The sequence below is a fragment of the Choloepus didactylus genome, chromosome 21 (genome assembly GCF_015220235.1).
Source record: "Choloepus didactylus isolate mChoDid1 chromosome 21, mChoDid1.pri, whole genome shotgun sequence".
Taxonomy (NCBI): domain Eukaryota; kingdom Metazoa; phylum Chordata; class Mammalia; order Pilosa; family Megalonychidae; genus Choloepus; species Choloepus didactylus.
In genome coordinates this window covers 37,939,872-37,967,002 of record NC_051327.1, presented here as the reverse complement: position 1 = coordinate 37,967,002, position 27,131 = coordinate 37,939,872, and the positions used below count along the sequence as shown (strand labels likewise).

The 27,131-nt window shown below is 44.9% G+C and overlaps 1 protein-coding gene across 3 annotated transcripts in view; it reads right to left on the bottom strand.

Moving 5' to 3' along the window:
* Window positions 1-27,131, bottom strand: part of SNX29 (sorting nexin 29) — a 582,670-nt gene that overhangs the window by 478,601 nt on the left and 76,938 nt on the right. For all 3 annotated transcript variants that reach the window (XR_005213521.1, XM_037814025.1, XM_037814026.1), the window contains exons 5-11: window positions 25,912-26,092; window positions 21,621-21,691; window positions 20,182-20,430; window positions 18,017-18,389; window positions 10,548-10,651; window positions 3,998-4,073; window positions 1,732-1,814 (exon numbers count right to left, since the gene is read on the bottom strand). Coding sequence is in view for 2 of the 3 variants with exons in the window: in XM_037814025.1 (XP_037669953.1) it covers window positions 1,732-1,814; window positions 3,998-4,073; window positions 10,548-10,651; window positions 18,017-18,389; window positions 20,182-20,430; window positions 21,621-21,691; window positions 25,912-26,092 (1,137 nt within the window). In the remaining variant the exon portion in view is untranslated. The remainder of the gene's footprint in view (window positions 1-1,731; window positions 1,815-3,997; window positions 4,074-10,547; window positions 10,652-18,016; window positions 18,390-20,181; window positions 20,431-21,620; window positions 21,692-25,911; window positions 26,093-27,131) is intronic.

Sequence of the window (27,131 nt, the reverse complement as noted above, 5' to 3'; positions counted from 1 at the left end):
TTTGCAGCCAGAGGAGGCAATGGGACAAACCAGTAAGTGGAGTACTATATACACCTTCTAGGAAAGGTTCTAGAAGCCCACATACCCCTAGGAAAAATGTGCTTAAATATATAAAACAAAATATACAAGATTACAAAAGAAATCAATTATATTAAACTAGAATTATCAAAACTATATTAAAAATAAAAGAAATACATATTATTACATTAATACATAGGTTTCTTATCACATTAAGTAACTACCATATTTTCAAGCAGAAATGACATTCTGAGATTTTTCATGTCATACTGCAGGTACCCATGACTTCCATGGGTGACAAAGTCACTTGTTCTGCTAACATCACGATGGTTTGTTTGCTGCTACTTTCATAATGGAAGGAAATGCTAAATCCTATCTATGCTGAATTCTATCAATGGAACCCTCTCCTTTGCCCCCTTCTCCTTCCTGCTAGCTGGGATGAGAATGGGATGGCTGGAGCTAAAACATCCATTTTGGACTATGAGGCCAGACAGAGCCCTGGTCCCTAAGACCAGGGCACCACATACCCACCCCAGCCTGCCTACTTGCAGAGAAATGAATTTCTCCCTTGTTAAACCACAGTTGGTTTGTTCTTTGTTACACAAAGCCACTCAAAAACCTAACTGTTTTGGTTTGCTAAAGCTGCCAGAATGCAATCTACCAGAAATGGGTTGGCTTTTAACACTGGGGATTTACTAACTTACAATTACAGTTCTTAGGTCATGAAAATGTCCCCATTTAAGACATCAACAGGATGATACCAGGACTCTGACGAAAGGCCGCTGGCGTCATCTGGCACACCCCTGTCATATGGGAAGGCACTTTGCTGGCATCTGCTGTCCTTCACTTCCATGTTCAGCTTCTGACCCACGGATTCTCGTCTATGGCTTCCTCTCTGAGTGTCTGTGGGTCCTCTCGCAGTGTCTCCTGGGCTATTCTCCCTCTGTGAGCTCTCTCCCTGGGTGTTTGTCTCTAAGCTCTCTCTGGGTGTTTCTCTCTCTGAGCTCTCTCTTCGAGTGTTCTTCTCTCAGAGCTCTCAGTTTTTTCTATCCTTCATCTTCTCATAAAGAACTCCAATAAAGGGTTAAGACCCACCTTGAATTGGGTGGGTCGCATCTCAATTGAAACAACCTAATCAAAAGGTCCCACCCACAAAAGGTCGATGCCCACAGGAATAGATTAAAAGAACATGGCCTTTTGTGGGATACATAGCAGCACACTAACCTTGTCTAATATATCCTATAACCTCACTGGGTGGTGAAGGATTCTTGGAAACAGTTTGAACGTCATCAGCAGCAACATTTAGTCACCTTTGATGTATATACTCATCCTTACTTAAATAAATAAAATTTTAAAATAAAATAAAAAATTTAAAATAAAAGATTTCTCCAGAGTTACAAGGCACAACTAACTGGAAGAGTTCCTCTACAACCGACTGCCTTACAGGAGGCAAACTTCAGAAACTTGAACAACCAGAAGCTTCCCTTCCAACTAAATGCTGTTCCATTTCCTATGTGTGCCCAAGCATCACACATTAACACACAGTTCAGGAAGCCCCCACCACACACTTCAATCCACAACGATGTACAGACACCCTGTACTTTATCCCACATCTCACGTCTGCCACCACAAAAGCACGAGCCCAAAGGCTCTGCAGTGAAGGAATAGCCCAGACGTCATCCAGGATTGGGGAGGTGGCTCGAAAGTACTTACTAATGGTCATTGACTCTGGCACTGAGGCAGTAGGTAACAGGCTGCTCAGGGGACTTCCTTGCTCTGGAGGACTGGCTTCCACACTGAGCAAAAGAAAGCAGAAGGAAGTTACTCTCATGCTTAACATATTTCACTAAAACAGCCTAGCCATCATATGGTTAAAACACACACATGCATGCACATACACATTCACATAACTAGGAGGAAAAGCACCGAAACATCAATGATGTCATAGAGGTGGGGGTTAAGAGTGACATTTTTTCATTCACTGTTGCATTTTCTGAATTTCCTAAAACAAACATTGAGAGGACTCAGCATCCTGCAGGGGTCTGGCAATGTCAAGCCTTCCTGATGCTGTTCCAACTGATACAGCCTCCTATGGGAAGTACTGCTTGGGAGGGCAAAACCCTGTCCATTCAGGGTGAGAACAGAACTCCAAGCACGGCTTGGGGTGTCAGCAACTCCGGCCTGGAGCTAAGGGTGCAGCTGTGGATGTGATGGCACCCAGGACACCAAGTCAATCCACGGGGAGAAAGAAGAAGAACCAGAGCAGGGCAGCAAGGGTCATGGTGGGGGGTGGGGGCTCTGGCACCTGCCTTAGCTCTGCCACCACACATGCAGTGACTCCAGGAGCTCAGTTTTCCTTTGAGATACCTTTATTTGAAAGAGAAAGAAAGAAAGGGGGAGAGAGAGGAAAGGAGGGAGAGTAGGGAAGAAAAAAGAGAACCTATGGAAAACCTGTATAGCACTTACAGCACTTACTATATGCCATACAGTATACTAAGCACTTCAGAAATATTATATAACATCTGAGTAGTTCATAAAAATTCTCAGGTAATCCTCATAGCAACTCTATTATCCCCAACTAACTAGTGAGGAAACTGAGGCACAGAAAGGTTAAGTCATTTATCCAAGGTCACACAGCAAATGGACAGCCGAGCTGGGATTTGGACCCAGGCAGCCTGGCTCCAGAGCCAATACTCGTGAGCACTGCAACATGATGCCTTAAGCACCCTTTTCTATGGACAATGACAGGCACAGAAGCTGATATTTCTGAAGCACATACAATATCAGACAGTGAGCTATGCCCCATAATCCCCTCACATAATCCCCACAAAATGAGGTTGATAAGAGTTACTGGTCTCATTTTGCAAAAGAAGAATCTGAGGTCTAGAGCAATGGTCAGCAAACTAGGGCCCACAGGTCTGACCCACCATCTGCTTTGGAAATAAAGTTGTATTGGAACACAGTCATGACCATTAATTAACACAGGCTCTCTGGCTATTTTCACACTACCACTGCAAAGCTGAGCAGTCGCAACAGAAAACTTATGGTCCAGGAAGACTAAAATATTTACTCTCTGGCCCTTAACAGAAAAAGTTTGCCAACTCCTGGACCAGAGAAATGAAGGAACTTACCCAAAATTAAATAATGAGTAAAAGTGTCAGAAGCCATACTTAAATCCAGTTTTATCTCAATGCACATTTTCCCAAAGTGTGTAATAAGAGCCAGAGATGATTTCAGAGAGTGCAAGGGCATTTGTATTAAAAATATTCTGCCACATGGTCATTTTCAATCTTCTTTTCATCTTTGTGATAAGGTCAAGCAAACAGTCTCATTTTAACACCAATGCATCTTTTATACCTCTTCAGCAAGCAACACTAGACTAGATTTAATACACTGTGGTTTTCACTCTATATAGCAGTGGTTCTCAAGTGGAAGTGAATGTGCCTCCCAGGGGACATTTGGGAGACATTTTTTGGTTGTCACACCTGGTGGGGAGAAGGTGCTACAGGCATCTAGAAAGTAGAGGCCAGGGATGCTGCTAAACAACCTACAATGCATAGGACAGCCCCATGACAAAGAATTATCCAGCCCAAAATATCGACAGTGCTGCGGCTGAGAAACCTTAGTGCATAGTTTTAAAGGTGCCCTCTATAACCAGTGATACTGGTTTTCCATTCACTGCAGTGGCAAATCTTCCTTTGCAAATCAACGTATTTTGAGGATTTTTTTTAAAAAAAAACAAAAGCCAACATTAAGCAAATAGTTTACAATGTTAAATTTTACTTTTCACATTCAGCAAATAATATACAGGAGGTGCTCAGAGCTGGCCCAAAAAATGTAAAAAGTAAATGTGATATGCAAATGAAGTGTGGCAAGGACTTTAACTTCTGTGATGTAAGATTAAAACTGAACAAAAATGTGAGGCAAGGCCTTGCCCTTTAATCCTAGCAGGGCCCCTACTTGGTTTCCTAATATTCACCTGAATTGCAGCCCAGGCTCAGTGAGCACGTGGTCCTCAGGTACTGTCCCATTCTCCAGGCTTCCAAGGGGGGCATCTGTGGCACAGAGAACAATCAGGAGAGAAAGTCATATTTTTATCATTTCATTTTCTCCATGAGACATGGACACAGTACAAGCAGATATTTCCTCATCAGCCACTGGATTCTAATCTGCTGCTCATTTCATTCTTTCAGCCGTAATCACAGATCTAGCATCAGGCTCTACACTTCCACTTAAACTATTCTCTTTTTTGCCTTGAGTCACCCAGAATCATGTGTGAAGCCCAAATTCAGAACCAACCTCAGAGCAGAGACTAAGAAACCAGCTTAGGCAACATTGCTCCTGCCTGTAGTGGCTTGAAGCAGGCACTAGAGGGCAGCATGGCCCAATCGCTGACAGCATCTGCAGGTTTCAAAACCAAGTCACTCTGTGTGATCAAGAAAACTTTGTGACTAACAGTCCGTTTATCCCGTGTATCAGCAGATGAGTAATAAAATAAGACTATATATATATATATAAATAATAGGGGGAGCTATGGGGTATGGGTTGTTTTGGGTGTTCTTTTTAATTTTTTTTCCTTTATTTTGGAGTAAAAAAATGTTCTAAAATTGATTGAGGCGATGAATGCACAGCTATATGATGATACTGTGAGCCACTGATTGTATACTTTGGATGGATTATATGGTGTGTGAATGTATCTCAATAAAATCGCATTTAAAAAAAATCACTGCAGCTTTCTAAAAAGCCACTAGCCCTGGGGCATTTGGGAAAGGCCATAAATAAGTCCTAGAACAAACACAAGAAACATTAGCTATTTTCACAAACGTATTAGCTGCGGCTCAAGTCTCCTTCCAAGAGAAAACCCAAGTCCAGGAGCCTTAGGCCTGACAGTGGCATGAGGCCAACAGCACCCAAGAGGACACTTGCTCATACCAGAAACTTCCCATTTGTCAATGCTCACTGCAGAACCAGCCCTGCATCAGGGGAGGAGGTACAGAGATGGAAGGCAACACGTCTTGCTGCCCCATCCACTGCCACGGCCTCCTCCACTCCCCTTCTGTCTATCACCCTCTCCGTACTCAAGCCCTTCCCTTGTTTGGTTTACAGTCACGCTCAACAAGTTACCAGCTCTTAAGAGGGAAAAAAATGTGTCTAACCTTTTCTTCTCCCTGCTGCCCCCATCTAGCTGTTCCAGTCTAACTCTTTCAAGAAGCTCGGAGGCAAAGTAGAAAGTATGCTTCTCCGCCTCCCCTCCCTTGCCAGCTGAATTGTGCGTAGTTTAAGGGTTCTGCCGCTGGAGCCCGAAGGCCTGGGCTCAAGTCCCCGCTACCCCACTGTAATTCAGTGAGTTATCCAGCCTCTCTGTGCCCAGTTTCCTCAACTGTAAAATAGGAAGACATTAGTGCCTCCACCCAACACAGTGATAGCACCTCCCAGAGAATTAAACTTTACATTTTAATACACGTAAAACTCAGTGAGAACACTCACTGTGTGGTGATGGCATCATCTTCCTCCATAACCACCCCGGCTATCACAGGCTCTCATCCTCCCGGACAACTGGAATTGCTGTCAAAGGATCTCCTAGGAACCCCTACCTCAGTCCCCTTCCCTCCCCACCTGCCTGCAGCCGATGACCAGCTGAATAGCCCCCCTCTTGGCAATCTCCCCCATACCTGCGTAACACTATTCTTTGGTCCTCCCCACCTCCCCCATGCCCCCCACCCCCAATCCTTAAGTGGAGGTATCTCTGAATCATGCCTCCGTGGTCCTCCCTGCCCCTTGGCCTTGACACCAGCTCTCTCCTCTGAAGATGATAACTCCCGAGCCCTCACCTCTAGCTAGGACCTCAGGCTAGAACCCCATGATTCTGACTGCCTGCCTGTTCCATGAGAATATCCTACAAGGCTGACCTCTGATCCTGATCTTCTAAACTGCCCCTCTCATATCACCACTGCCCACTGGGTAGGGAGCTCAGTGTGACCCGCCCTCCCCCATCACAGAGTCACTTGGTATCTGGGCTCTCTGACATTTGCACACTCCTCGTCTGCAGGCTGTTTCCACCACCCCCTGGTGCAAAGGCTCAACATCTTCTCAGGGGTCTTCTGCAGCAGATCCCTCAGTTCTGTCCTCCATCTCTAATCTAATGCATGGAGCTGTGGGACTCTGCCCCTTAAAGCAAAGACGGGGAGTCCAAAACATATATTAGGAACCCAAGGCCAGAATAAAGGCCAGCATCACCCACCAGGCATTCAAGACACTATGCCAGCTCAGCCCAGCTCTAAAACCAAGCGTATCAGATCAGAGCAGGACTACAGCAGAGCCTCCTCAACCTCAACAAACAACTCCAAAGACCTGGGGCAGGACAAGGAGAAGCTGAAGAACTTGAGACTTGATGGGTGTTAGGGATTAAATCATGTCCCCCACAAGAAATATTCAAGTTCTAACACCCAGTCCTGTGGGTGTGAACTCATTTGTAAATAGAATCTTTGAAGATCCCACGTGAATGAAGTCAAATTATATCAGGGGGGCCTTAAACCAATATGATAGGAGTCCTTATAAGCAGAGAAAACCTGGACACAGCTGGAGACAGATGGGAAGAGAGATAGCCATGTGATGGAGGCAGAGACTGAGTCATGGACACCTGGCAAGCCACTGACAGAACCCTACAGACTTCAGAGAAAGCACGGCCCTGCTGACACCCTGATTTTGGATTTCCAGCCTCCAAAACTGTGAGACAATAATTTTGGGTAGCCAAGCTGTCTGTGGTATTTTTTCATAGCAGCCCACCAAACTATGAAATGGGAGCCTAAAGGGTTCCAGGACCCGAGGTTTCAAATGAACCTAAGAAAGTACTCAGAAATAGGCTTTGCATTTGCTAAACCCAACAAAAAAAATGCAGGATGTTCAATGAAGAAATGAGTAATCACATTTTCCTACCTCAAATGAGTAGAAATAGGTATTTTTTTCACCTGCATTTTTCTTCTCAGTTAAAAGAAACTTTGAAATGGCAAGGGGGTGGGGGAGAGCTCCCAAAGAGATGTTGGTAAATTTGCTTTGTATTGTTGAAAGTGTACACACCAAGGGGACCTGCTGACTGTGCTCAGCCTCCGTCTACTTGTCCAGGGTCTCAGGCTGGAGACTGAGCAGGGATTTCCTTCTCTGAGTCCCTCCCGAACCCCAGAAAAGCAGCTCCAAAGCAGAGAATTGTCAAAAGGACAATTCTGCATTCAGGGTTCCCTTCTTCTCTGACTTAGCTGCAAGCAAGTTCCATCCTTCCAAGCCATGTGTCTCATTTCCATTTTTATTCCCAACCATCAACCCCTCCCTCTCTCTTTCTCTAAATACCCCCAAGAGTGGTGACAGTAAAGGCACCAACATTTTCTAAGATGATTGAAAAGTCTCCAAAGATGCAAACTCGCTGTCTGCAAAGTCACCAGTAAAGAGACAGAAGAGCTCCCCAGCCAGAATCAGAGACGGCGAGTTAACATCACTAGAGCAGGAGCGTGTTGATCAGAAGCTAGGCAGAAACACAGCAAAACAAAGGAAGTCTCAGAGGCCCAGGCTGGCAGTCTCCCCCCAGGGCTGCCCAAGGAAGAGGTGCCCCATCTCAGCACCGCCTGGCCATTAGGCCTCCAGTGGACACAGGGTGTCAGGCCATTCAGCATTCCCAATCAGGTAACCCGTCCCCTAGCTCTGACTCCAGCATCTTCTCGCAGCCTTAGAACAATCCGCCTTCCCAGGCAATGTTTCTATCCACAGCAAGTCTACCCCTCAGGCTGCCACAAGCTTCCAAGTCTCTGGACAACTTTGTTACCAGAGTAAATTAAAAAGTTGGCAACACTGGTGAATGGTTATAACAATACCTAAATCATCAGGATATGTGACTAATTAAATAGGACAACGGCTGTAACAGAATGCAGCATGTGGTCTGGCACGTAAGCATGTGCTTAGAATACGGATCTGCATACTGTTTAGTATTAATGTCAACATAATTATAAAAATCCCTTAACATAATCAGTAATACTGCATTTTCTAGATATTTCAAATATAAATAGCAACATATAAAGTTTAATTACTGAACCGATCATAATCTATTAAAATACCATACTAATCATAATGTAAATTTGACCTCTTAAGAATTCTAATACTTCCTCATAAATTTTAAATGTTTCCCTTATCTCTGCTGGGAAACAACTCTAGTTGGTTTTTTGGTTTGTTTAATTTTCAAACAGTGATATGAAACCTATTATTTGTTTGTTTATTTCCTATGAGAAACTCTATGAACTTTTCTTGCAATAAATGAGATTTTAAATTCAAAAGTAAAAAAAAATGGGCAGACGGGCTCACATGCATCATGTCCGGTGAGCACGATCACCACAAGCGGGAGCTCCAGTCCCCATCAACCGGGACGAGATCAAGCCCCCAGGCCTGCGAGGCTGACAGGTGGGACCGTGGGAAATCGGCCAGGGGGTGGCCTTCTCCAGCGGATCCTGGCTGGCCAGGAGCCACTTTTCCTGGAGCCCTTGTCTACATAAAGGGTGTGTATGTGTGTGTGTCTGTATGTCTGCGTCTGTGTGTGTATAGAATACTAGATGAAACCTCAATGCAAATGGCAAGCAGCAGTGCTCCAGGAGCCACCAGCCAATGGTCCCTGGAGTCATGGTTTAGAGAAGCCCAGACGAGAACTCAAGGAGCTCCCTAAAGCAAACTATCTGTTGCATGTACGGCACAGCTCAGCAACAATTCACGAACCCAACAAAAAGACCCCCTGGGCGTAGAGTGAGACAAGGTAAGCAGGGAAGTAGGTGAGGAGCTGGAGGCCAGGAGCAAAGATGCTAAACTCTCCAGTGGTGACAGACATGCTTTGGGACCACTTGGTCTCTCCAAGCCCCCAGCCCCTTCTCAGACACTCCACCCAGTCCATGTGGCTGCCAAATGGGCAACGGCAAGGGAACCATCCACCCCAGGGCTCAGGCATCTGGACCAAGGTTGATCACTTGAGGGAAAGGGGCCGCTGATGCTGACCAGCGACGCGGGACTTCTGCAGCTTGGTCTGCAGAAATGAGCCAGGACCACCAGACCTCAGACCCTCAGAGAGACATCCCAGTGGGGAAGGAAGGTCACAGGCCTGAGGCAATGGCATTGGCACTCAGCCAAGTACAGGGAAAAAGGGGAGGGGGAGAGAGTGAGGAGGAAGCAAAGACAGACTGGGGAGAGAGTGGTGGCGGGGACAGATCCCCATCAGGAAGTGAGGGAAGATGGCAGGACCACGTCCCCGCCATTGTGACGTCCCAGGCCCAGGCCCATCCCGTCGAGTCACTCCTGCAGTTGCTCACAGGAAACTTTCACGGGGCCTTGCGTGAGCCTGGTCCTCTCCCCAGACTACCTCACGGAATCTCCCCCATAGCCCTGAGCGGAGGTGAGAGAACAGAACAGCCCGGCCCAGGCAGCTGTGGGGAAGAGGGTGTGGCTCACTGGAGCCCAAGCTGAAGTGTTGGCGGCAGTTGTCGTCCTCACCTCCTTTCCACACGCGGAGCCTGAGACTGATGGACACTGAGGATGGAACCACATGCCCTGCGGCAGCCTCACTGACAGCCGGGGACACCGTCGCTGGAGCAGTAGCTGGCCCAAGCTCATGTGACTCTAGAGCTGAGACAGGCTCAGACCCCCATGCTTCACCACTACCAGGAAACATCCCAACCTGTCTCGCTGCTCGAGCTGGTTTGAGGCGTTCTCCGTTCCCTGCCAACTGACAAGAACAACAGCCGACCATCCAGTTCAGAATTTCAACAACTTCCTGAGCAGCCAGGCGGGCCCTAGCCACAATTTCCTAAATCTGGACCCAGAGGAGGAACATGTGTTTCCTAAGAAATTGAGGGGGCACATAAGCGGGATGGGCTGAGTCCTGCCTGACCCGGCAGGCTTCAGGGCCAGTGAGTGGCAACAAAGGAGTTCTCTGTGCCAGGTGCTGCGCCAGCTGCACTGCACGTCCATCGCAAGCCAGCCGGGGCTCATCCACGGCCTGTGAGACCTGCTCTAGCTAAAGAAAACAATAACAAACCACACACATACACGTGCTTAACCACAGGGAGTGCTACAGAAACACCCACACGTAACAAAGCAGGTTTTAACCAAGCTACTCCCTGATCCCCAAGACTATTCTGCAAAGGGTGCCCAGGCCTTTATCAATATGAGTTCAGTGACCTTCCCCTTCTCAAAGGCAGATATAACAAATCATTCATGGTCAACTTCTACATGAACAAGTCTAATAAGTCACTAGGGAGAAAAAAAACAGGGCCTCCCTGGTGACTTGCCGGTGGGTTCAGCCCACTACTCACTAAGCCGAGGGTGCTTGAGAAAAACCCAGGTTCAGCAAGAACAGAAGCAATGTTCCCTGTTACTTCAGAACTTCGACAAGCCCCTCACTGTTCAAATGCTCCCATTCCTACCTGAAAGGTGGCCCCATGCTCCCACCAGTCCTGGGAGCCCCAGCTCTCAGCAGAAGAGAAGAGTCCTCAGGAGACACCCACCTTCAGGGCCACTGACAGGGAAGAGGACATCGGCGTCACCATGCAGCACCTGCAACGGAGCCCACCTGTGCATCTGGGAGAGGCAGGTGTTCGCATCCAGAGGCCTAAGGTGAAAGAATACAGTGGTGTGACACGGTGAAGAGCCCCCACACATGCATAACTCACCACGAGGGCCCAATGGGAGCTGACCAGGCCAGGAGGGGCTGAGGAGAGAAGGAGCCGCAGGTTGTGGGCTGGGAAAGTGCCGCTGAGATCCAGGTCCCCGGCTTGCCTTGTCCCAACCAGGGTTTCCTGGGCATCTACTGTGGGCCAGCCTCACTCCAGAGGTCAAAGGGCAAGCAGTCTCTATCCTGTCCTCTCAGTGCTTACAGTCAGGTGGAGGGCACAGACAAGAATCAAATAATCATGCAAGAAGGTGTAAAACTGCAGCTCAGGAAAGATCAGGGAGCATGAGAGTGTAGAACAAGAAGAACCAGGAAAGGGAAGGCATCCTTGAAGAAGGGAGATCAGAGCCGAGGGCTAAAGGAAGCACAGGAGGTACGTGGGTGAAGAGGAGGGACAAGCAGGGTGGAAGGGAAGGGAACAGGACAGCAAAGTGCTGAAGCAAGAGGCAACTGGCGTTCAGGGTTCTGAAACAATGGCAGCCACGTGACCTTGGGCTAGGCTTACTTAACCTCACTGGTTCTCCAATCCTCATGGGTAAAAGGACAGAATCCTACCAGGTCGTTTCTGGGTCCCTCCTAAGAAAGGGAATCAGCTCAAATATTAGCCAGGATCATATGACAAAGTGCAAAACTAACATGCCCATTTTTTATAACACCCAGTGTGTTCAGGTGAACTTGTTTAAGAGAACTTGTCCATTGCAGCACTTGCCTCTGGGGAATTTGTGTAGTACTTTAAAGTTTATAAAATCACTCTGGAACTCAGTCGATAAAGAAGTCCAAAAAGGAAACCAAAAATCATAATCATACCCACCCACAGATGGGGAACAGGGGGAGGGAAGGAGGGGAGAGAGAGAAGGGAAGGAGAGAAGGGTGAGGCGGTGGGGACAGAGTGGGGACAGAGGAGGGAAAGAGAGAATTGGAGAGAGAAGCAGGGAGAGAGAAGGGGGGAGAGAGAGAAGGGAAGGAGAGAAGTGGTAAGAAGGGGGAGAGAGAAGTGGGAGAGGGGGGAGACAGAGGGGGGACGAGAAGGGGGAGAGACAAAGGGGAGAGAGAAAGGGGAGGGTGAGGAAGAAAGAAAGGAAAGAAAATAAAGGAAAGGGGAAGGAAGGGAAGGGAAGAAAGCAAGAGAGGAGGAAGGGAGAGAGAGAGAAAGGAAGGAAGGGAAGGAGGGAGGTCAAAAACATTACGTGACTTGTCCGAGGTCACCCAGCCACAGAACCAAGCCATGGGATACCAGCCCAGTTCTTCCAAGCCCAGATAGGATGGGTTGCCAGCCTCCTGCCCACCGTGTGACAGAACCGTGTAGTTTTTCTTTTATTTTAGAGCAGGGAACAATGAATTTTTTCTGTAAAGGGCCAGATAGTAAATATTTTAGGCTTTGTGGGCCAGGTGGTCTCTGCTGCATAGTCATCTCTGTTCCTTTTTGTAGTTGTGGTTGTTAATCTTTAAAACATAAAGTCACCAACCTAAGGCTCAGGGCCAGATTTGGCCTGCTGATGTAACCTGCCAACCCCTGTCTTAGAGGCCTGTCATCTGAAGATTCTCCTTTCAGCCCTCTCTAGCTTGTAGTCATATATTTGGCACTCACTGTGCAGTGAACAAGGGGGAAACAAGCCTTACAGAACACTGCAAGTTTTGGGGTTTAACTCTGTAGTTAACAAGACTCTCGGACAACAGACTGGAGACAAAAGAGTCTACTCCGTTCCTGGATAAACTTGGTGCTTGTCTCTAACCCTCCTGGGGCTCCAATCTAGCAGCTGGTGACCAAGGGGACACTAGAAGGTGTCAGGGCACCCTCACAGGAGAAGGTGGCCAAAACAACAATCCTTTCCCAGTCCACTTCACCATCTCCGGGCAGGTGAGATTTTTTGCTGGCTTCTTAGGGAACGTTTGTCACGTCTCAGCAAGAAATGCAGAGCACAAGGTGGAGCCAGGGCCCACCACGCTATGGCTTGGGACACAGTTAAAGGAGGTCACCTTGTGCCACAGCTTCAAAAAGGAGTTACATTAAAGTGATTCCATAAGCAGTGCCCAATTCAGAATACAATGTCATAACTAGCTTAAAAGCAAAATTATGGGTATTGTTTTTCATCAGAAAAGTAGAACATACTTTGTGTGTGTGTGTGTGTGTCTGTGTGTGTCTGTGTGTGTCTGTGTGTGTTCTAGTTTGCTAATGCTGCCAGAATGCAAAACACCAGAGATGGATTGGCTTTTATAAAAGGGGGTTTATTTGGTTACACAGTTAGTCTTAAGGCCATAAAGTGTCCAAAGTAACCACATCAGCAATCGGGTACCTTCACTGGAGGATGGTCAATGGTGTCTGGAAAACCTCTGTTAGCTGGGAAGGCAATGTGGCTGGCGTGTGCTCTGGAGTTCTGGTTTCAAAATGGCTTTCTCCCAGGACGTTCCTCTCTAGGCTGCAGTTCCTCAAAAATGTCACTCTTAGTTGCGTGACATTGGGATATTTGTCCTCTTTCAGCTTCTCCGGAGCAAGAGTCTTCTTTCAACAGCCATCTTCAAACTGTCTCTCATCTGCAGCTCCTGTGCTTTCTTCAAAGTGTCCCTCTTGGCTGTAGCTCCTCTTCAAAACGTCACTCACAGCTGCACTAAGTTCCCTCTGCCCGTCAGCTCACTTAGATGGCTCCACTGATCAAGGCCCACCCTGAATGGCCTTGAAATATCTCATCAGAGTTATCACCTACAGCACCAAAACGTCTGCCCCACAAGACTGCATCAAAGAATATGGCTTTTTCTGAGGCACATAATACATTCAAACCGGCACAGTGTGTGTGTTTCCTTTATGCTTTATTAGTTACTTTTCTTTCCATTGGATTTTGTAACCTTCATCCATCTGGTGAATAAAGCTCCCAACTTGGGTAGTACATATCATACTTTTTCTCCAGAATTCAAAGTAGATAACTAAATTTAGTGTAGCAAATTTCAAAGCATTTTTTAACACATCTTATCTGGCTTAATCATATAGCAGGTGGATTAAAAAAAAGTGCTTTTTAGGACATACTTATTTAAAAACCTAGAATATACCCCCCAAAAAGAAATTAAAAATTAAAAAAAAAAAACACCCATAGCCACATTATCAAAACAAAACTGGGTTAACTAATATCTTAGGGTCATAATGAAATGAAGTATAGAATTTTGTATCTTGTTTTTATCATTGAACATTAATTCATAAGCAGTACTTAAAGATGTTTGCAACCCTGAATGTTAGGAACAGGTAAGATCTTGCTATGAACCATTCCTCTGAGGTTGCACGTTCAGGTCAGCTCCAGTGTTTGGCTTCTCTGCATAAGGGCCAAGCTATCCAGATGCATCAACTGTTTCCCTTGGCAGTGAATCCTCCGGCTGGATTTCCATGGAGGAATTGCTAAATCGAGTGGTACAAACATTCTTAAGGCTCCTGGTAGTTTGTGGAGCTGGTTCCCTCAAGGGCTGCCACTCCTCCCAGCTGGGAGAAGGCACCCTGTGCACTCGCCTTCCCAATCATTGATTCCCCACAGAGATCCACCAAACACCCGCTGGGTGCCTGGAGCTCTGCTGTGCACTGAGGATACCCCGAGGAGCCAGCCTGCCCCCCACCCCACCCCACCCCCAGGTGCTAACCCCAGAGCTTGACTTCTATCCAGTTCTCATAGTGAAGCTTGGCAAATCTGACAGGTGAAATATGATATCTTGTTTCACTGCATTTTCTTAGTTACTAGTAAGGTACAACATTTTCCCATGTATTTGAAATTCTTTTTGAATTATGTTTTCACCCCATTTCCCTATTGGGGTCATACTGAGTAGGAGGAAAATTCCTTCCTATAATATAGGTTTTATCCCCTTAAAGAAAAAGTGCAAAGCCAGTATGTTGGTAAATATGAGGCAGGAGGGCATCACCATGAAGTGGTTTAATTACCTGTAAACCAAAGCATAAGTCCAACCTGGACACTTAAATGACAGAATTCCGACTTTGCCATGGGCAAAGTCACAATCCACAGATGTGCTTTTCCTGGTCCACAATCTGTTTGTGCTTTCATGTGAACATTAGGTCAAACTGAAAGCATTACCCAGCAGCCAGCTCCTCCTTCCTCTGCTCTTTTCCCTGGATGCTCTGCAGAATGTTCGATCACGATCCCCACTTTCTGCAGGGCGAGGTTGTCTATAATCTGCAGGAGGCCCAGTGGCCTCCGGGGGCCTCGGGCCTTGCAGGGGTAGTCCTGCACAGTTTGTGCTTTTGCACCTCACGATGCCAAGGCCACCTCAGCTGCAAGCTGTGCTCACCCATCAAGCTGCCCTCTGCTGGCACTGATGAGGCGGGAAGAGGAACAATTGTATTTGAAGCCAAATAACCCAAGAAGGGAATCAACTCCTAAGGATGCACTCACTCATACAGCCAGGGAATGCAAGAGGCGTTCCCTACAAGGCCCAGATTAAAATCGAAGGCACGTCACAAGACTTGCATACTAGGTATGAACACTTTCACACCCTGTGGCCAAGAACAAGGGCGCTGGGAAGCCAGCCCAACATAAATGATACAGGAGTAGAAAAGAGCCTTTGGTGTGAAAATGTCCATTTCAGAGTGGCTTTTAACAAAAAACAGAAACAAACCACCAATAACCTAAATGTTCAACAATGGGGGAGTCCTTTAGTAAATAGTGACATATGGATCTGATTGAACTTCAACCAACCTATATTCATAATTATGTAGAAACATTTTTGACAGCAAAAGCTTTGGAGTCCAATATATGCTAACCTAAACCCCAGCTTTGCCACTGGCTTTAACAAATCTCAACCCTCCACAGAATCCAATTCTTTCAGCTGTAAATCAGAGGTGATGCCCAGTAACCACAGGGTGGTGAAAGTGTGAAGATGAGGTAGATAAAGGGCCCCCTGGCAGCTGGTACAGTATAGACAAGCAGTAAGGCAAAGCTGCCAACACGGGTGTCCATGAAATGTGGACTAGAGGGAAAGCAAAAGCAAAATTAGGCATGGCCTCATGAAGAATATTTTCCTCTCCTTGAAATTCTTATACATAATATTTTTGTTTTTATTCCCCACAAGGGAGAGAGAGAAAAAACAAGCTTATAATTAAAACCGTATGAAAATGACAAGCTTAGGGCTGGACAGATTGTGGCCCTTAATCATATCGTGGAGTTTCGTGCACAGAGAAAGACACATTTCGGTATATTCATTTTATACTTTAATGGGTTGGGTCTTGAAGTCAGCTACACTTAGGATGGGGTTATGCATCCTAATATGCAGAGGAATTTGTGAAAGTCGCAAGCTTATCTGACAATAAAAGAATTATGAGGACAGTGGCTGACAGGTATTGCATCTGACTCAGTGTGCCAGCACCACACCAGAGGCCCCACCCGCAGCAACTCATGGGCTCGACAGCAACCCTGCGAAGCAGGTGCTTCATTCTTCCCAGGTCTCAGGTGAGACCCAAGGCCCTGGGAGGTGAAGCAGCTTGTCCAACAGGAAGCCACATGGTGGTCAACAAGACCCCAGCTCTTGGCTGTGCTTTCCTGCTTTACGCCTTCAAGTGCATCAAGCCCCTTCCATGGGTATAAACCTACAGCAAACCAAATGTTAAAGTAGCAAATGCAGGCAAATTACTGTTGTTCACACCCCTGCAGATAAACATAGAAATTATCTGCCCATGACTAGTCTCTAGAATAACCCTGCCTTTCTCTGAGCTTTCTATGCTAGTGGCAAGTTAGAGAAACAAGGAAAATCCAGGCAACAAAAGTGAAAGATGTGAATGCTGAGAACTGAATTCAAGAGCGTAGGTTATCAAGGGACAGAACACGGGCAGGGATTGAGCAGTCGATGATGAAGGATAAGACTTATTATAAAGGTTCCAAGATTGTAAGCTCTAATAACAGTCACATCTATTCTTGAGTTTTAACTGTTATTTAAGAGATGTTCATTTGGTACAAAATTTATATTTTCTGTAGCACACTATCTAACTTAACCTGTATGGTCAGTTTATTTAAAAAACATAAATACATGGAACCTAAAATATGAAATCTTGTTATTCTGTACAAGTTAATATAGTACTCAGATACACCTCAGAGTACTTAGGGCAGAAAATAAAAAAATATTTGCAAAGTCCCTTTGAGAGACTGGGGAAAATGTGGAAATATTAAACTTCCACACCTGGGGAAGTCCTGATATTCTCACAAGCATTAGGGACTCGCAAATTAGTAAGTCATGCCCTCAATCTTGGGACTTGCCCTTATGAAACTTATTTCTGCAAAGGAGAAGCTAAGCCTACTTATAATTATGCCTAAGAATCACCCCCAGAGAACCTCTTTTGTTGCTCTGATGTGGCCTCTCCCTCTCAGCCAACTCTGCAAATAAACTCATTACCCTCCCTACTACGTGGGCCGTGAATCTCAGGGGTCTAAGTCTCCCTGACAACATGGGTCATGACCCAGCAGGGATGACCCTGGCCATGGCACTGTGGGATTGAGAAAGCCTTCTTGACAAAAAGGAGGAAGAGAAATGAAACAAAATAAAGTTTCAGTGGCTGAGAGACTTCAAATGGAGTCAAGAGGTCATTCTGAAGGGTATTCTTATGCATTATATAGATATCCGTTTTTGGTTGTTAGTGTATTGGAATAGCTAGAAGGAAATACCTGAAACTGCTGAACTTCAATCTAGTAGATATGATTCTTGATGATAATTGTATAACTATATAGCTTTTATCGTGTGATCATGTAATTGTGAAAACCTTGTGAGTGATACTCTCTTTATCCAGTGTATGGGAAGATGAGATTTCATGAGATAATTTTTATGAGACAAAATAAAGACTAAATAAATAAATAATAGGGAGAGATAAGGAGTATGGAATGTTTTCAGTGTTCCTTTTTATTTTCATTTTTATTTTTTTGGAGTAATGAAAATGCTCTAAATTTGATTGTGGTGATGACTGCACAACTATATAACACTGTGAGTCACTGATTGTATACTTTGAATGGATTATATGGTGTGTGAATATATTGCAATAAAATTGCATTTTAAAAAAACAAAAAAAGTGAAAGGTGTATTTAAGCAAGAATTTCAAGACACACATCTTGACATTAACTTTGACATAGTTACCGTCAAATATTCTCCCTTCCCCTCTTCTTAGTTCCCAGGAGAATAGCAAGCTAACACTCCTTCCTCCTAAATCAAGATATCTGAAAAACGAGTAACGCCCTAAATGAATTTAAAACGGCGCTCGCTCTTATTTCACCCAACACTGGTAAAGAGCAAGCAGTTATGTCAACACCCATCATCAAAAGCTGACGTGGAACTTACTTCTCAGGCGACTCTGAGCGACCGGAGCACTTTCTTCCCAGCATGTGCTGGTACACACCATCCTCGTTTTCATCGACATCTTCATCATCAATGCTTTTCACGTCAAGCTTCTGGTACCCAAACTCCCCATTCAAAGACAGAGAATCAATTTTCCACGAGCTGCTGCTCTGACTTCCATTGGAATTTGGCCCAAAAGGGCTTTCAAAGGCTGAAATGATGTTGACAGAGGAGCGGTCGGAGTTCTCCTCTGAGCTCTCCCCCGCCCCGGCTATCTTCTTAAAAATGTCACCAGAGTTCTGCTCATCCTCCTCGTCAAAGGAGATAATGTTGGTCACCTTCTTCTTCTTCTTTCGCTCCCTTTTACTTTTGGCATCTGGCAGAAGAAAACGTAAGGTACAAGAAAAAGTAAGCCAGATAAAGAGATGATCAAGCCATCTTGCCTCTAGACTGTGGAAAAATCCTACTATTCTATTGAGAAATAAAATTCAGATTTTTTTTTAAATACTTGAAAAAAGTCTACAGAAGACTGAGCAAAATAGAAGGGGGCCTCTGCTTCCCATTTCAACAAACACGATAAAGCATACATTATAATTAGTCCATCTAAGCAGCCACTTCGATTTGCCATGTTATTATGGCAGAAACAATGGTGTGTGAGTTAGACCCAGGCCTTAAGGGATCTTGCAGCTTCTGCCTTCACCCTCTTGGAAAGCTGCCTTGAGACCATCTGGTAAGGAAGCTTCTTGGAGGATGAGGCGCCACATGTAGGGGAAATAAGGTATTCAGCTAGAAGCCAAAACCAATTCCAGACATGTGAGTGAGGCCGTCTTGGATCGTCCCACTAAGTCACCAGCTGAATGCAGGATCATGAGTGAGCCCAGGTGAAACCCACAGAATCATAAGGGATAATAAATCATGGTCATTTTAAGCCACTATATTTTAGAGAAGACTGATACAAAGCAAAGGCTAAATGAAACAGAAACCGGGGGTGCCTTAGAAATTAGCACTGAGATGAGCCCATTTCTTCATGCATCTTAATAATCAACTTGGGTAAGACCATCTGAGTCATTTCCAAAATATCTAATCCATCTAGACCAGTTTTGACATGCTGATCCCTTGCCAGCATACCACAGCACTGAGACAATTTCAAAAGCAGAGTTCCAAAAGTGGATAGGAATAATGCTCCTTTGGGTATTCAAATTCCAGTGACTGATACACAAAGCCCTTGACAGTCATATTTCCTACATCATTCACCTGGGGGATCTCTGCTCAAGAATGAGAGGGCCAAACAGATAAAGCCAGCAGGTACCAAGCCCCTACTGGGTCCTTGAGGTTCTGAGTTTTCACCATAATTAATAATTCCAAAGGGATGGCTAAGATTATTGGCTTCTTTAGGAGATTTGGGAATTTTAGGACTAAGTACCTAAACCCAAATTTTCCAATCTTGTTGTAGAAACATTCTGGATATCCCAGAAGGCTCAAGGGGTACTGTAAACTTCTCACAAATTAATCTTAACTGAGCCAACTTTCTTTTGCCTCTCCATAGCTTAGAATCAAAGCTGGCCAACTCCTCCGTCCCCTAGTACCGCAGTTAAATGTCACTCCCCAAAGGAGGCAGTCCAATAGCATACATTCTCCATAGCACCCTATGCTTGGCTTTCATCCCACTTATCATAAGGAAAATTCATTATAATTTGTCACTAGATGCCTACCCAACCCAACCCAAAGGAGACTGTAGGTTAAACGATGGCAATCATCTTACTCACTTAGCTCAGTGCCTAGCACATAGAATGTAATAAATGAACGAACCGAAGAATGGACAAAGGAATAAATGAATGGAGATCCATCCTCATCTGGCTTCATATGATGATCACACCCTCACTTTCACAGCTTTCTCTGATTTAGCTATTTGCTTTTCTACCCTATTATCTTCTCCCCATCCAGATAAGGCTCTCAGATCCCTTTTGGAGTGAATAAGTTTAAGTAAAATAAATAAATACAAACATTCACTGAAAATGCAAAGAAATCATATTTCATTCCCCTTGGCACTTTTAGAAGTGGGACAGTAACCTCAAGTTAGATAACAAGATACATCCACCACAACCACGGCCTACAGTGCTTTTAAGCGACCTTTCTCTGTTCTACCTCATGGTTCCCTTCTCACTCACCAGCACTGACATTCTTGGACACAACAGGCAGAGGGTCGGTCTCCTGTTCAGGTTTGATGAGGATGGAGACAGCAGAGGATGCTGTGATCTCCCTGAGAAGGCTGCTCATTCCTTGTGTGGATTCCTTCAGCAAGGAGGTCACGTTCTGCGTTGATTCCTTTAAGAGGTCTGACACACTAGGAGCAAACTTACTCTGCCCATTTAAATCCTTGTTGTCAATATTAATTGCAAAAAGAATGGAGTTCAGACCTGCCATAAGAAGAGATAAGTCTGGAGTGTTTGCTAATGAGCAGAGACACTCCTCTGACATAATAAACAAGCAGCAGACCCTATAGCCCACATGGCATACACAAATCTTAAACATTTATAAAGAAACTTCCATAAAACTGGGGTCAAGAGGCACCAGCTATCATGGAGTTGCATCTTTCCAAATGGAAATACCTTTCCCCATCTGCAGTGCAGATAGATGCATATAAGAAGTCAACCAGGAGAAGGTTACGGCACAAGTTCTGGGGTTAGACTGCCTGGGGCTGAATTCTAGCACTGCCACATACTAACTATAAGACCTGGGGCCAAACAGCTTATCACCTCTGAGCTTCAGTTTCCTTACCTGTAAAATGGAGACAACAGCCCCTCTCTCACAGCGTTATAAGTGTTAAAGATGATAACCCACCAAAAACACTTAAGGCCAATCAAAATATGAGTGCCAATATCATTATCATTACTTCAGGCAGAAACTTGTACTGGTTTCCTATGGTCTACAGAGGATATTATGGTCAAATCCTGACTTTTCTCATCAATGGACAAGACACACACAACTCGCAATATGTGGGGCTTAATGTAAACCATCAGCAGAAAACAAAAAGGCAACAAAAGATTTGGGAGAAAGAGGCAAAGTACCCACTTTTGTTAGGCTGTTTCCATCACTCACCCTTTGGTGAGCACCAAATGATAAACAATTTAACAACCCCCCACATATCATCCATCCCGGGCTTTCCATGAGTCTTTATCATATATGATTCTCTCACAAGCCCTATGAGGGCAACTGCTGAGATGTCGGGATTCCTGTCCAACAGAAGAGGAGGTAAACCTACCAAAGCTTACAGGCTCTGTCCAAGGTCCCCCAGCCAGCAAGGGGCAGGGGCAGGACCCAAAGGCAGGACCCCTGCCTCCAACTCCCCAGCTCTTCACGTTACATTGGCAAAGCCATGACCAAGACCCCTCAACCCCACACTTCCTCTGCCAGGTCATCCAGTACTAGGTAACTGGAGTCAAAGCCCAGTCCCCCTCCAGTAAAGGCAACAAAGAGTGACTCCTAAGTCAGCAAGGAGCAAGGAAAAATCAAAGCATCATTTGGAGTTATAAATTAACTCCCGGGCTTCCTCCTCTGCCTCCCAAGCTTCACGCAATCCATCACTCCGGGCTTTGGCCAGGCTTACCAGCTGCCATAGTGGGAAGCATGCTGGACCTTTCTTCATCCATCATGAAAGACCCGTCTTCATAAAAAGTGCTACAAAGTGAAAGAGAAAGTGGAAAATCTCTGAATAGTGGTTCTCTGAGTTTGTTAGCCAGACAATTCAACTATATTGCTCCCCGGGAAATCTGTGGCAGGCATCCCAGACTGGATGCGTATGTCTGAGGTCTCTACTGGGGTGAAGCTTCTGGTTATGAACACATGTAACCTACGACTTCCTAGTTGGTCCCTGGAGGCCCCAAGTTTAGAGTACTGAAATAGGCATGATCTATAAATGCAGTATTTATGAAGCAGCAAAGTAGTAGGGGACCATCAGGAGACATTCACTTAAGTGATGTCTCTAAGAAACAGACCAGGAAACCCAAGCTGGCAAGAGGGCTCCCTTGAATCGGTTAACAAGAAAAGAGACAATATCAGAAAGAAATTATAGAGCTCCCTGGCTGCAATGACCAGGACACTTACATATAATGCCTCCTTGAGGTGTAGACTGAAAGCCCAAGCTATTGTGGAAAGAGCTGGGAGGCTAAAAAGGCCCCACATATTCAAACAGCAGGAGGCGGGGGCAGTCAGAGAAGCCTATGGGGTCATCTGGCTAATGAATGGGGCAGCCAGGCTCAAAAACAGGTCCCCCAGGTCCAACTTCCCAGCTCTTTATACAACTCCCTGTTAAGCAATAACAAACAAGTATCTTCAACCCATGATTTCCTTGCCAGGTCACAGAATTCTAAATTAACAGAGTCAAATCTCAATTCCATTAAAGGAAAGTTAGTGATGAGTAACCTGTAGTTTAGCAATAAACTGGAAAAATTAGCTGCTTAAGCCACTGAATACAAGCAAACAGAAAGAGAAACGCAACATTATCAATAAACTCATCCAGCAAAATGTCAGTGGAAGCACAAACCATATGTTCAAGCCAGCATTTCAAGTATACATCTGATTCCCAAAATTGAGATTCTTTAAACATCTGAGCCAGTTTCAAATGTAGTCATCACAAATGAACTTGGTATTCTTACATCAAGTTAGGTAAGTGGCTAGGGAGTCAGGCAAGCTCAAGTGTGATTTTTAACAGCCAGATTCACTTCAACTGCCCATCATCACATTCAACTTTGATACTGAGTATGAAACCACTTGCAAATGATGTGCTGGAAAGAGCATCACAAAAACTTATTTCAAGAAACATGAGTATGTTCTTAATTAAAGCTGGCTGGTGCTCAGAAAGTTCAAGTTCTTGGCCTCCCAACTCAGACCCTGAGCAGCAGAGTGCCAGGGACTGTCATCCTGGCTCCCCATCCCTCCCGTTTCAGACCACGGGTGTCTTACCACACCAGCGGTAAGTGGACAAGTAGACAACTGGATAAGGCATCCCAGTTAGTGCAATGTAGATCTTCAATGGGAGAACCTCAAGGGTATTTTTAAGAGCCCTAGTGCACAGTCCCAGAACACCCAACAACTTCCTGACAGACACGTGACCACAAGCAAAAGGAGACACAGAAGAGGTGAGGTAAGCCAGGGAATGCATGACAAGATATGAAATCACTGCAATGCACAAAGTATGATGATACGACAGCTTATCAAATTAAATGAAATTTCCCTGTTGAGGATCTGGGCATTTCATTTCTTTTCTTTTTATTAAAGAAGTTGTGAGTTTATAGAAGAGTCATGCATAAAATACAGGATTCCCATATACTACCCTATTATTAACACCTGGCATTGGTGTGGAACATTTGTTACAATTGATAATAGTACAATTATAAAAATGTGCTTTCAACTATAGTCCATGGTTTAACTTGGGGATCACTGTTTGTATAGTGCAGTTTCATGGATTTTTTAAAAATTTTTATTCTATTACCATAGATGCAACCTAACATTTCCCCTTTTAACCACATTCAGATATATATTTCAGTGTTGTTAATTACGTTCATAATTGTGTGCTACCACCACCACCATCCACTACCAAAGCATTCCCATCCTTTCAAATAGGAACTCTGTGGTTTGAAGATATTATGTACCCCAGAAAAACATGTTCTTAAACTTAATCCATTTTTGTGGGTATGAACCCATGGTAAGCAGGCCCTTTGGATGAGGTTACTTCAATTAAGATGTGGCCCGCCTCAGTCAGGATGGGTCTTAATCCTATGACTAGAGTCCTTTCTAAGAGAATGAAATTCAGACAGTGAGAGAAAAAGCCACAGGAAGCAGGAATTTGAACGTCAAAAGAACCCAGAAGAGAGAGAAAGACCAGGAGATGCTGTCATGTGCCTTGCCATGTGACTACCTAAGGACCAAGGATCGCCAGCAGCCAGCTGGGGAAAAAGCATCACCTTGATGATGTGATGATTTGAACTTTTTTCCTAACCTCAAAACCATGAACAAATAAATTCCTATTGTTTAACCCGAACCATTTCATGGTATTTGCCTGAGCAGCCAAGGAAACTCAACAACTCCCTATTCCCTATCCTCACCCCACCCCCTGGTAACTTATATTCTAGTTTCTGACTCTAAGAGTTTGCTTATTCTAATTATTTCATAGCAGTGAGATCATACAATATCTGCCCTTTTGTGTCCAGCTTATTTCACTCAACATGATGCCTTCAAGGTTCATCCATGTTGTCGCATGTATCAGGACTTGATTCCTTTTTACAGCTGAATAAGATTCCATTATATAAACATACTACATTTTTTTATCCATTCATCCATTGATGGACACCTGGGTTGCTTCCTTCTTTTGGCAACTGTGAATAATACCTCAATGAATATCAGCGTGCAGATATCTGTTTGAGTCTCTGCTTTCAATTTTTTGAGGTATATAACTAGAAGTGGGATTGCCCAGTCATACGGTAATTCTATACTTGGAACCACCAAACTGTCTTTCACGATAGCTGCACCATTTCACATTGCCACCAGCAATGACTGAGTGTTCCTATTTCTCCACATCCTCTTCAACACTTGTTATTCCCTGTTTCGTGTTGTTTGTTTGTTTGTCTTTAATAGAAACCATTCTAGTGAGTGTGAGATGGTATCTCGGATCTGGGCATTTCTGATGGGGAAGATATTCAAGGGACCAGGGCCATATTGATCACAGGCCCTTCGTATCATCAGGTGACATAAAACAATGTGTCCAGTCTACCATTCTCAGAGGGAAAATAAGAGCTATAGCCAGAAAGAAAGAGAGAGAGAGATTATAACATCATGATTTTAGGGAAAATGACAAGAAAGAAATATACCAACATGTTAGCAGAGTTATCTCTCTGTGTAAATTATGGGTGATTTAAGTTTTCCCCCAGTGGGCTCTAACAGCATTTTCAAATATTTTTGAAGTGAACATTGTTGACCATTCTATCACTGAGTCATATTCAGCACCCTCTCCACCTCACTGTGGGACAGCTATATCTCCCCTCCCATCCTTTGGCACTTGGAAATAGCCATGTGACTCGATGGGGCAATGAGAAGTGAGTGGAAGTGAGGGATCACTGCAGGCAGAAGCTTTAGAGCCAGCACTTAAGGCAACCTTGGCAATCACGAAAGCACCAACAGAGATAGAGCCTGCATCAGCCTGGGTCCCTAAGATGAGAAACCCCCTGCTCACCCTTGATAGACATATAGCACAACAAGAAATAAACTTGGTTGTCACAAACAACTGAGGTTTTCATGGTGCTTGTTATTGTAGCATGACCTGACCTGTACTAACTGATATAGTGAACATTAGGTTCATGATCAAGAAAACATAATACAGTGGAGCTTTTTCCATAGTAACGACTTCTTTCCTCTATTTAAAATTCTTTTTATTTCCCTCAGTCATTTTGAGATTGATTAACCTTGAAAAACAGAAACAACTAGAAAGAATCCAGCACACTAGGAAAGACAGAACATCACACTGGGCATAAACACCTAACATCTATAAAAAGGAAGCAGCTCTGAATCTGTAAAAAGCTCAAACTAAAACTCCACAGAAGTGAAGCACAGGCTGTGTCCTAAGACAGTAGCTCTCTCCACATTCTAAGCCATATTAATAATACCACAAACATTTATTGAGTCATTTCTGTAGACAGGTATCATGCTGCGCTTCATAAGCATTCTCTTATTTATGCTCCCACCACTGTCCCACAGGACAGATGGACAAACTGAAGCCACAGGAGAGGCACTCAATGGCCCCGTGTGGAAGGTCTGGGATGCAAATCCTGGCAGCATGACTCCAGATTCTGCGGTTCTAACCACACTATTATCGGCCCCCCAGAGCTCCAGCCCAGCCCAGGTACCTGAGCCTGCTGCGATCGGCCAGGAGCATGTGCAGGTAGCGTTCCAGAGAGTGTTCGTTGAGGGCGCAGCGCAGCCAGGCGCGGCCACGGCCCACATCGGAGGCGATGTGACGCAGGGAGTAGAAGCGCTGCAGCTCATGCTTGTTCAGGACCTCCTTCACGTAAAACCAGAACACGGGCTCTGGAGAGAGAAGGGGACAGCACCTGTCACTCGGGCCTGGGACACTCATCACCATTAGACTAACTGTACCTAGGCATTTGGGGGGGGATGGTAAAAGAGTTGCCTGCTTAGCACAGAAAAGGTGGAAGATACAGAAGAGTACACAAAAACTAAAAATGACCCCAAACCCATCATCCAGAGGTGACCACCATTAACATTTTCAAGGATTTCCTCCCCATCTTCCCTCCTGCACTGTTTTTTTGTAGACAAAATCAACACCTGTGGTCACCTGAATAATGGCCCCCAAAGAAGCCACATCCTAATCCCAGGAACTTATGAATGTTCCTTATAAGGCAAATGGGAATTTGCAGGTGTGATTAAGTTAAGGATCTTGAAATGGGAAGATGATCCTGGCTTATTCCTGTGGGTCCAATGTAATCACAGGTGTCCTGATAAGAGAGAAGCAGAGGGAGATTCGGCACAGAAGGGAATGTGACTGGACAGCACAGACAGGAATGGCATAGCCACAAGCAAAGGAATGCCAGCAGCCACCAGATGCTGGGCAAGGCAAGGAATGGACTGTCCTGGAGTCCCAAGAAAGAACCAGCCCTGAACAGCACCCCTACTACAGCCCAGTAAAACCAATTTGAACTTCTGGCCCCTGGAACTGTAAGAGAATTGTATTGCTTTAAGCCACAAAGTTCACAGGTAATTCATCACAGCAGCCATAGGAAACTAATACATCATTCATATATATATATATATATATGACATGTATAAGTTTGCATCCTGGTTTGTATATTTTCTTGTCCAAAAGATAAGCATTTTCCTATGAGAGTCAAAGGTCTTTGAAAACATAACTACTGATGGCCTCCCAAACATAATTTAACTCTTTGCCTAAATGCTGGGAACATGACACATTGCCAATTCTCCCTACAAACGACAATGCACGTCCTCGCACATAAATAACTGTCCTCATTTCCAGTTGCTTAGGAGAGATGTCCATATACTGAATTACTAGGTCTGAAGATAGGAACAGATATAAGGCTTTAAGGAAATT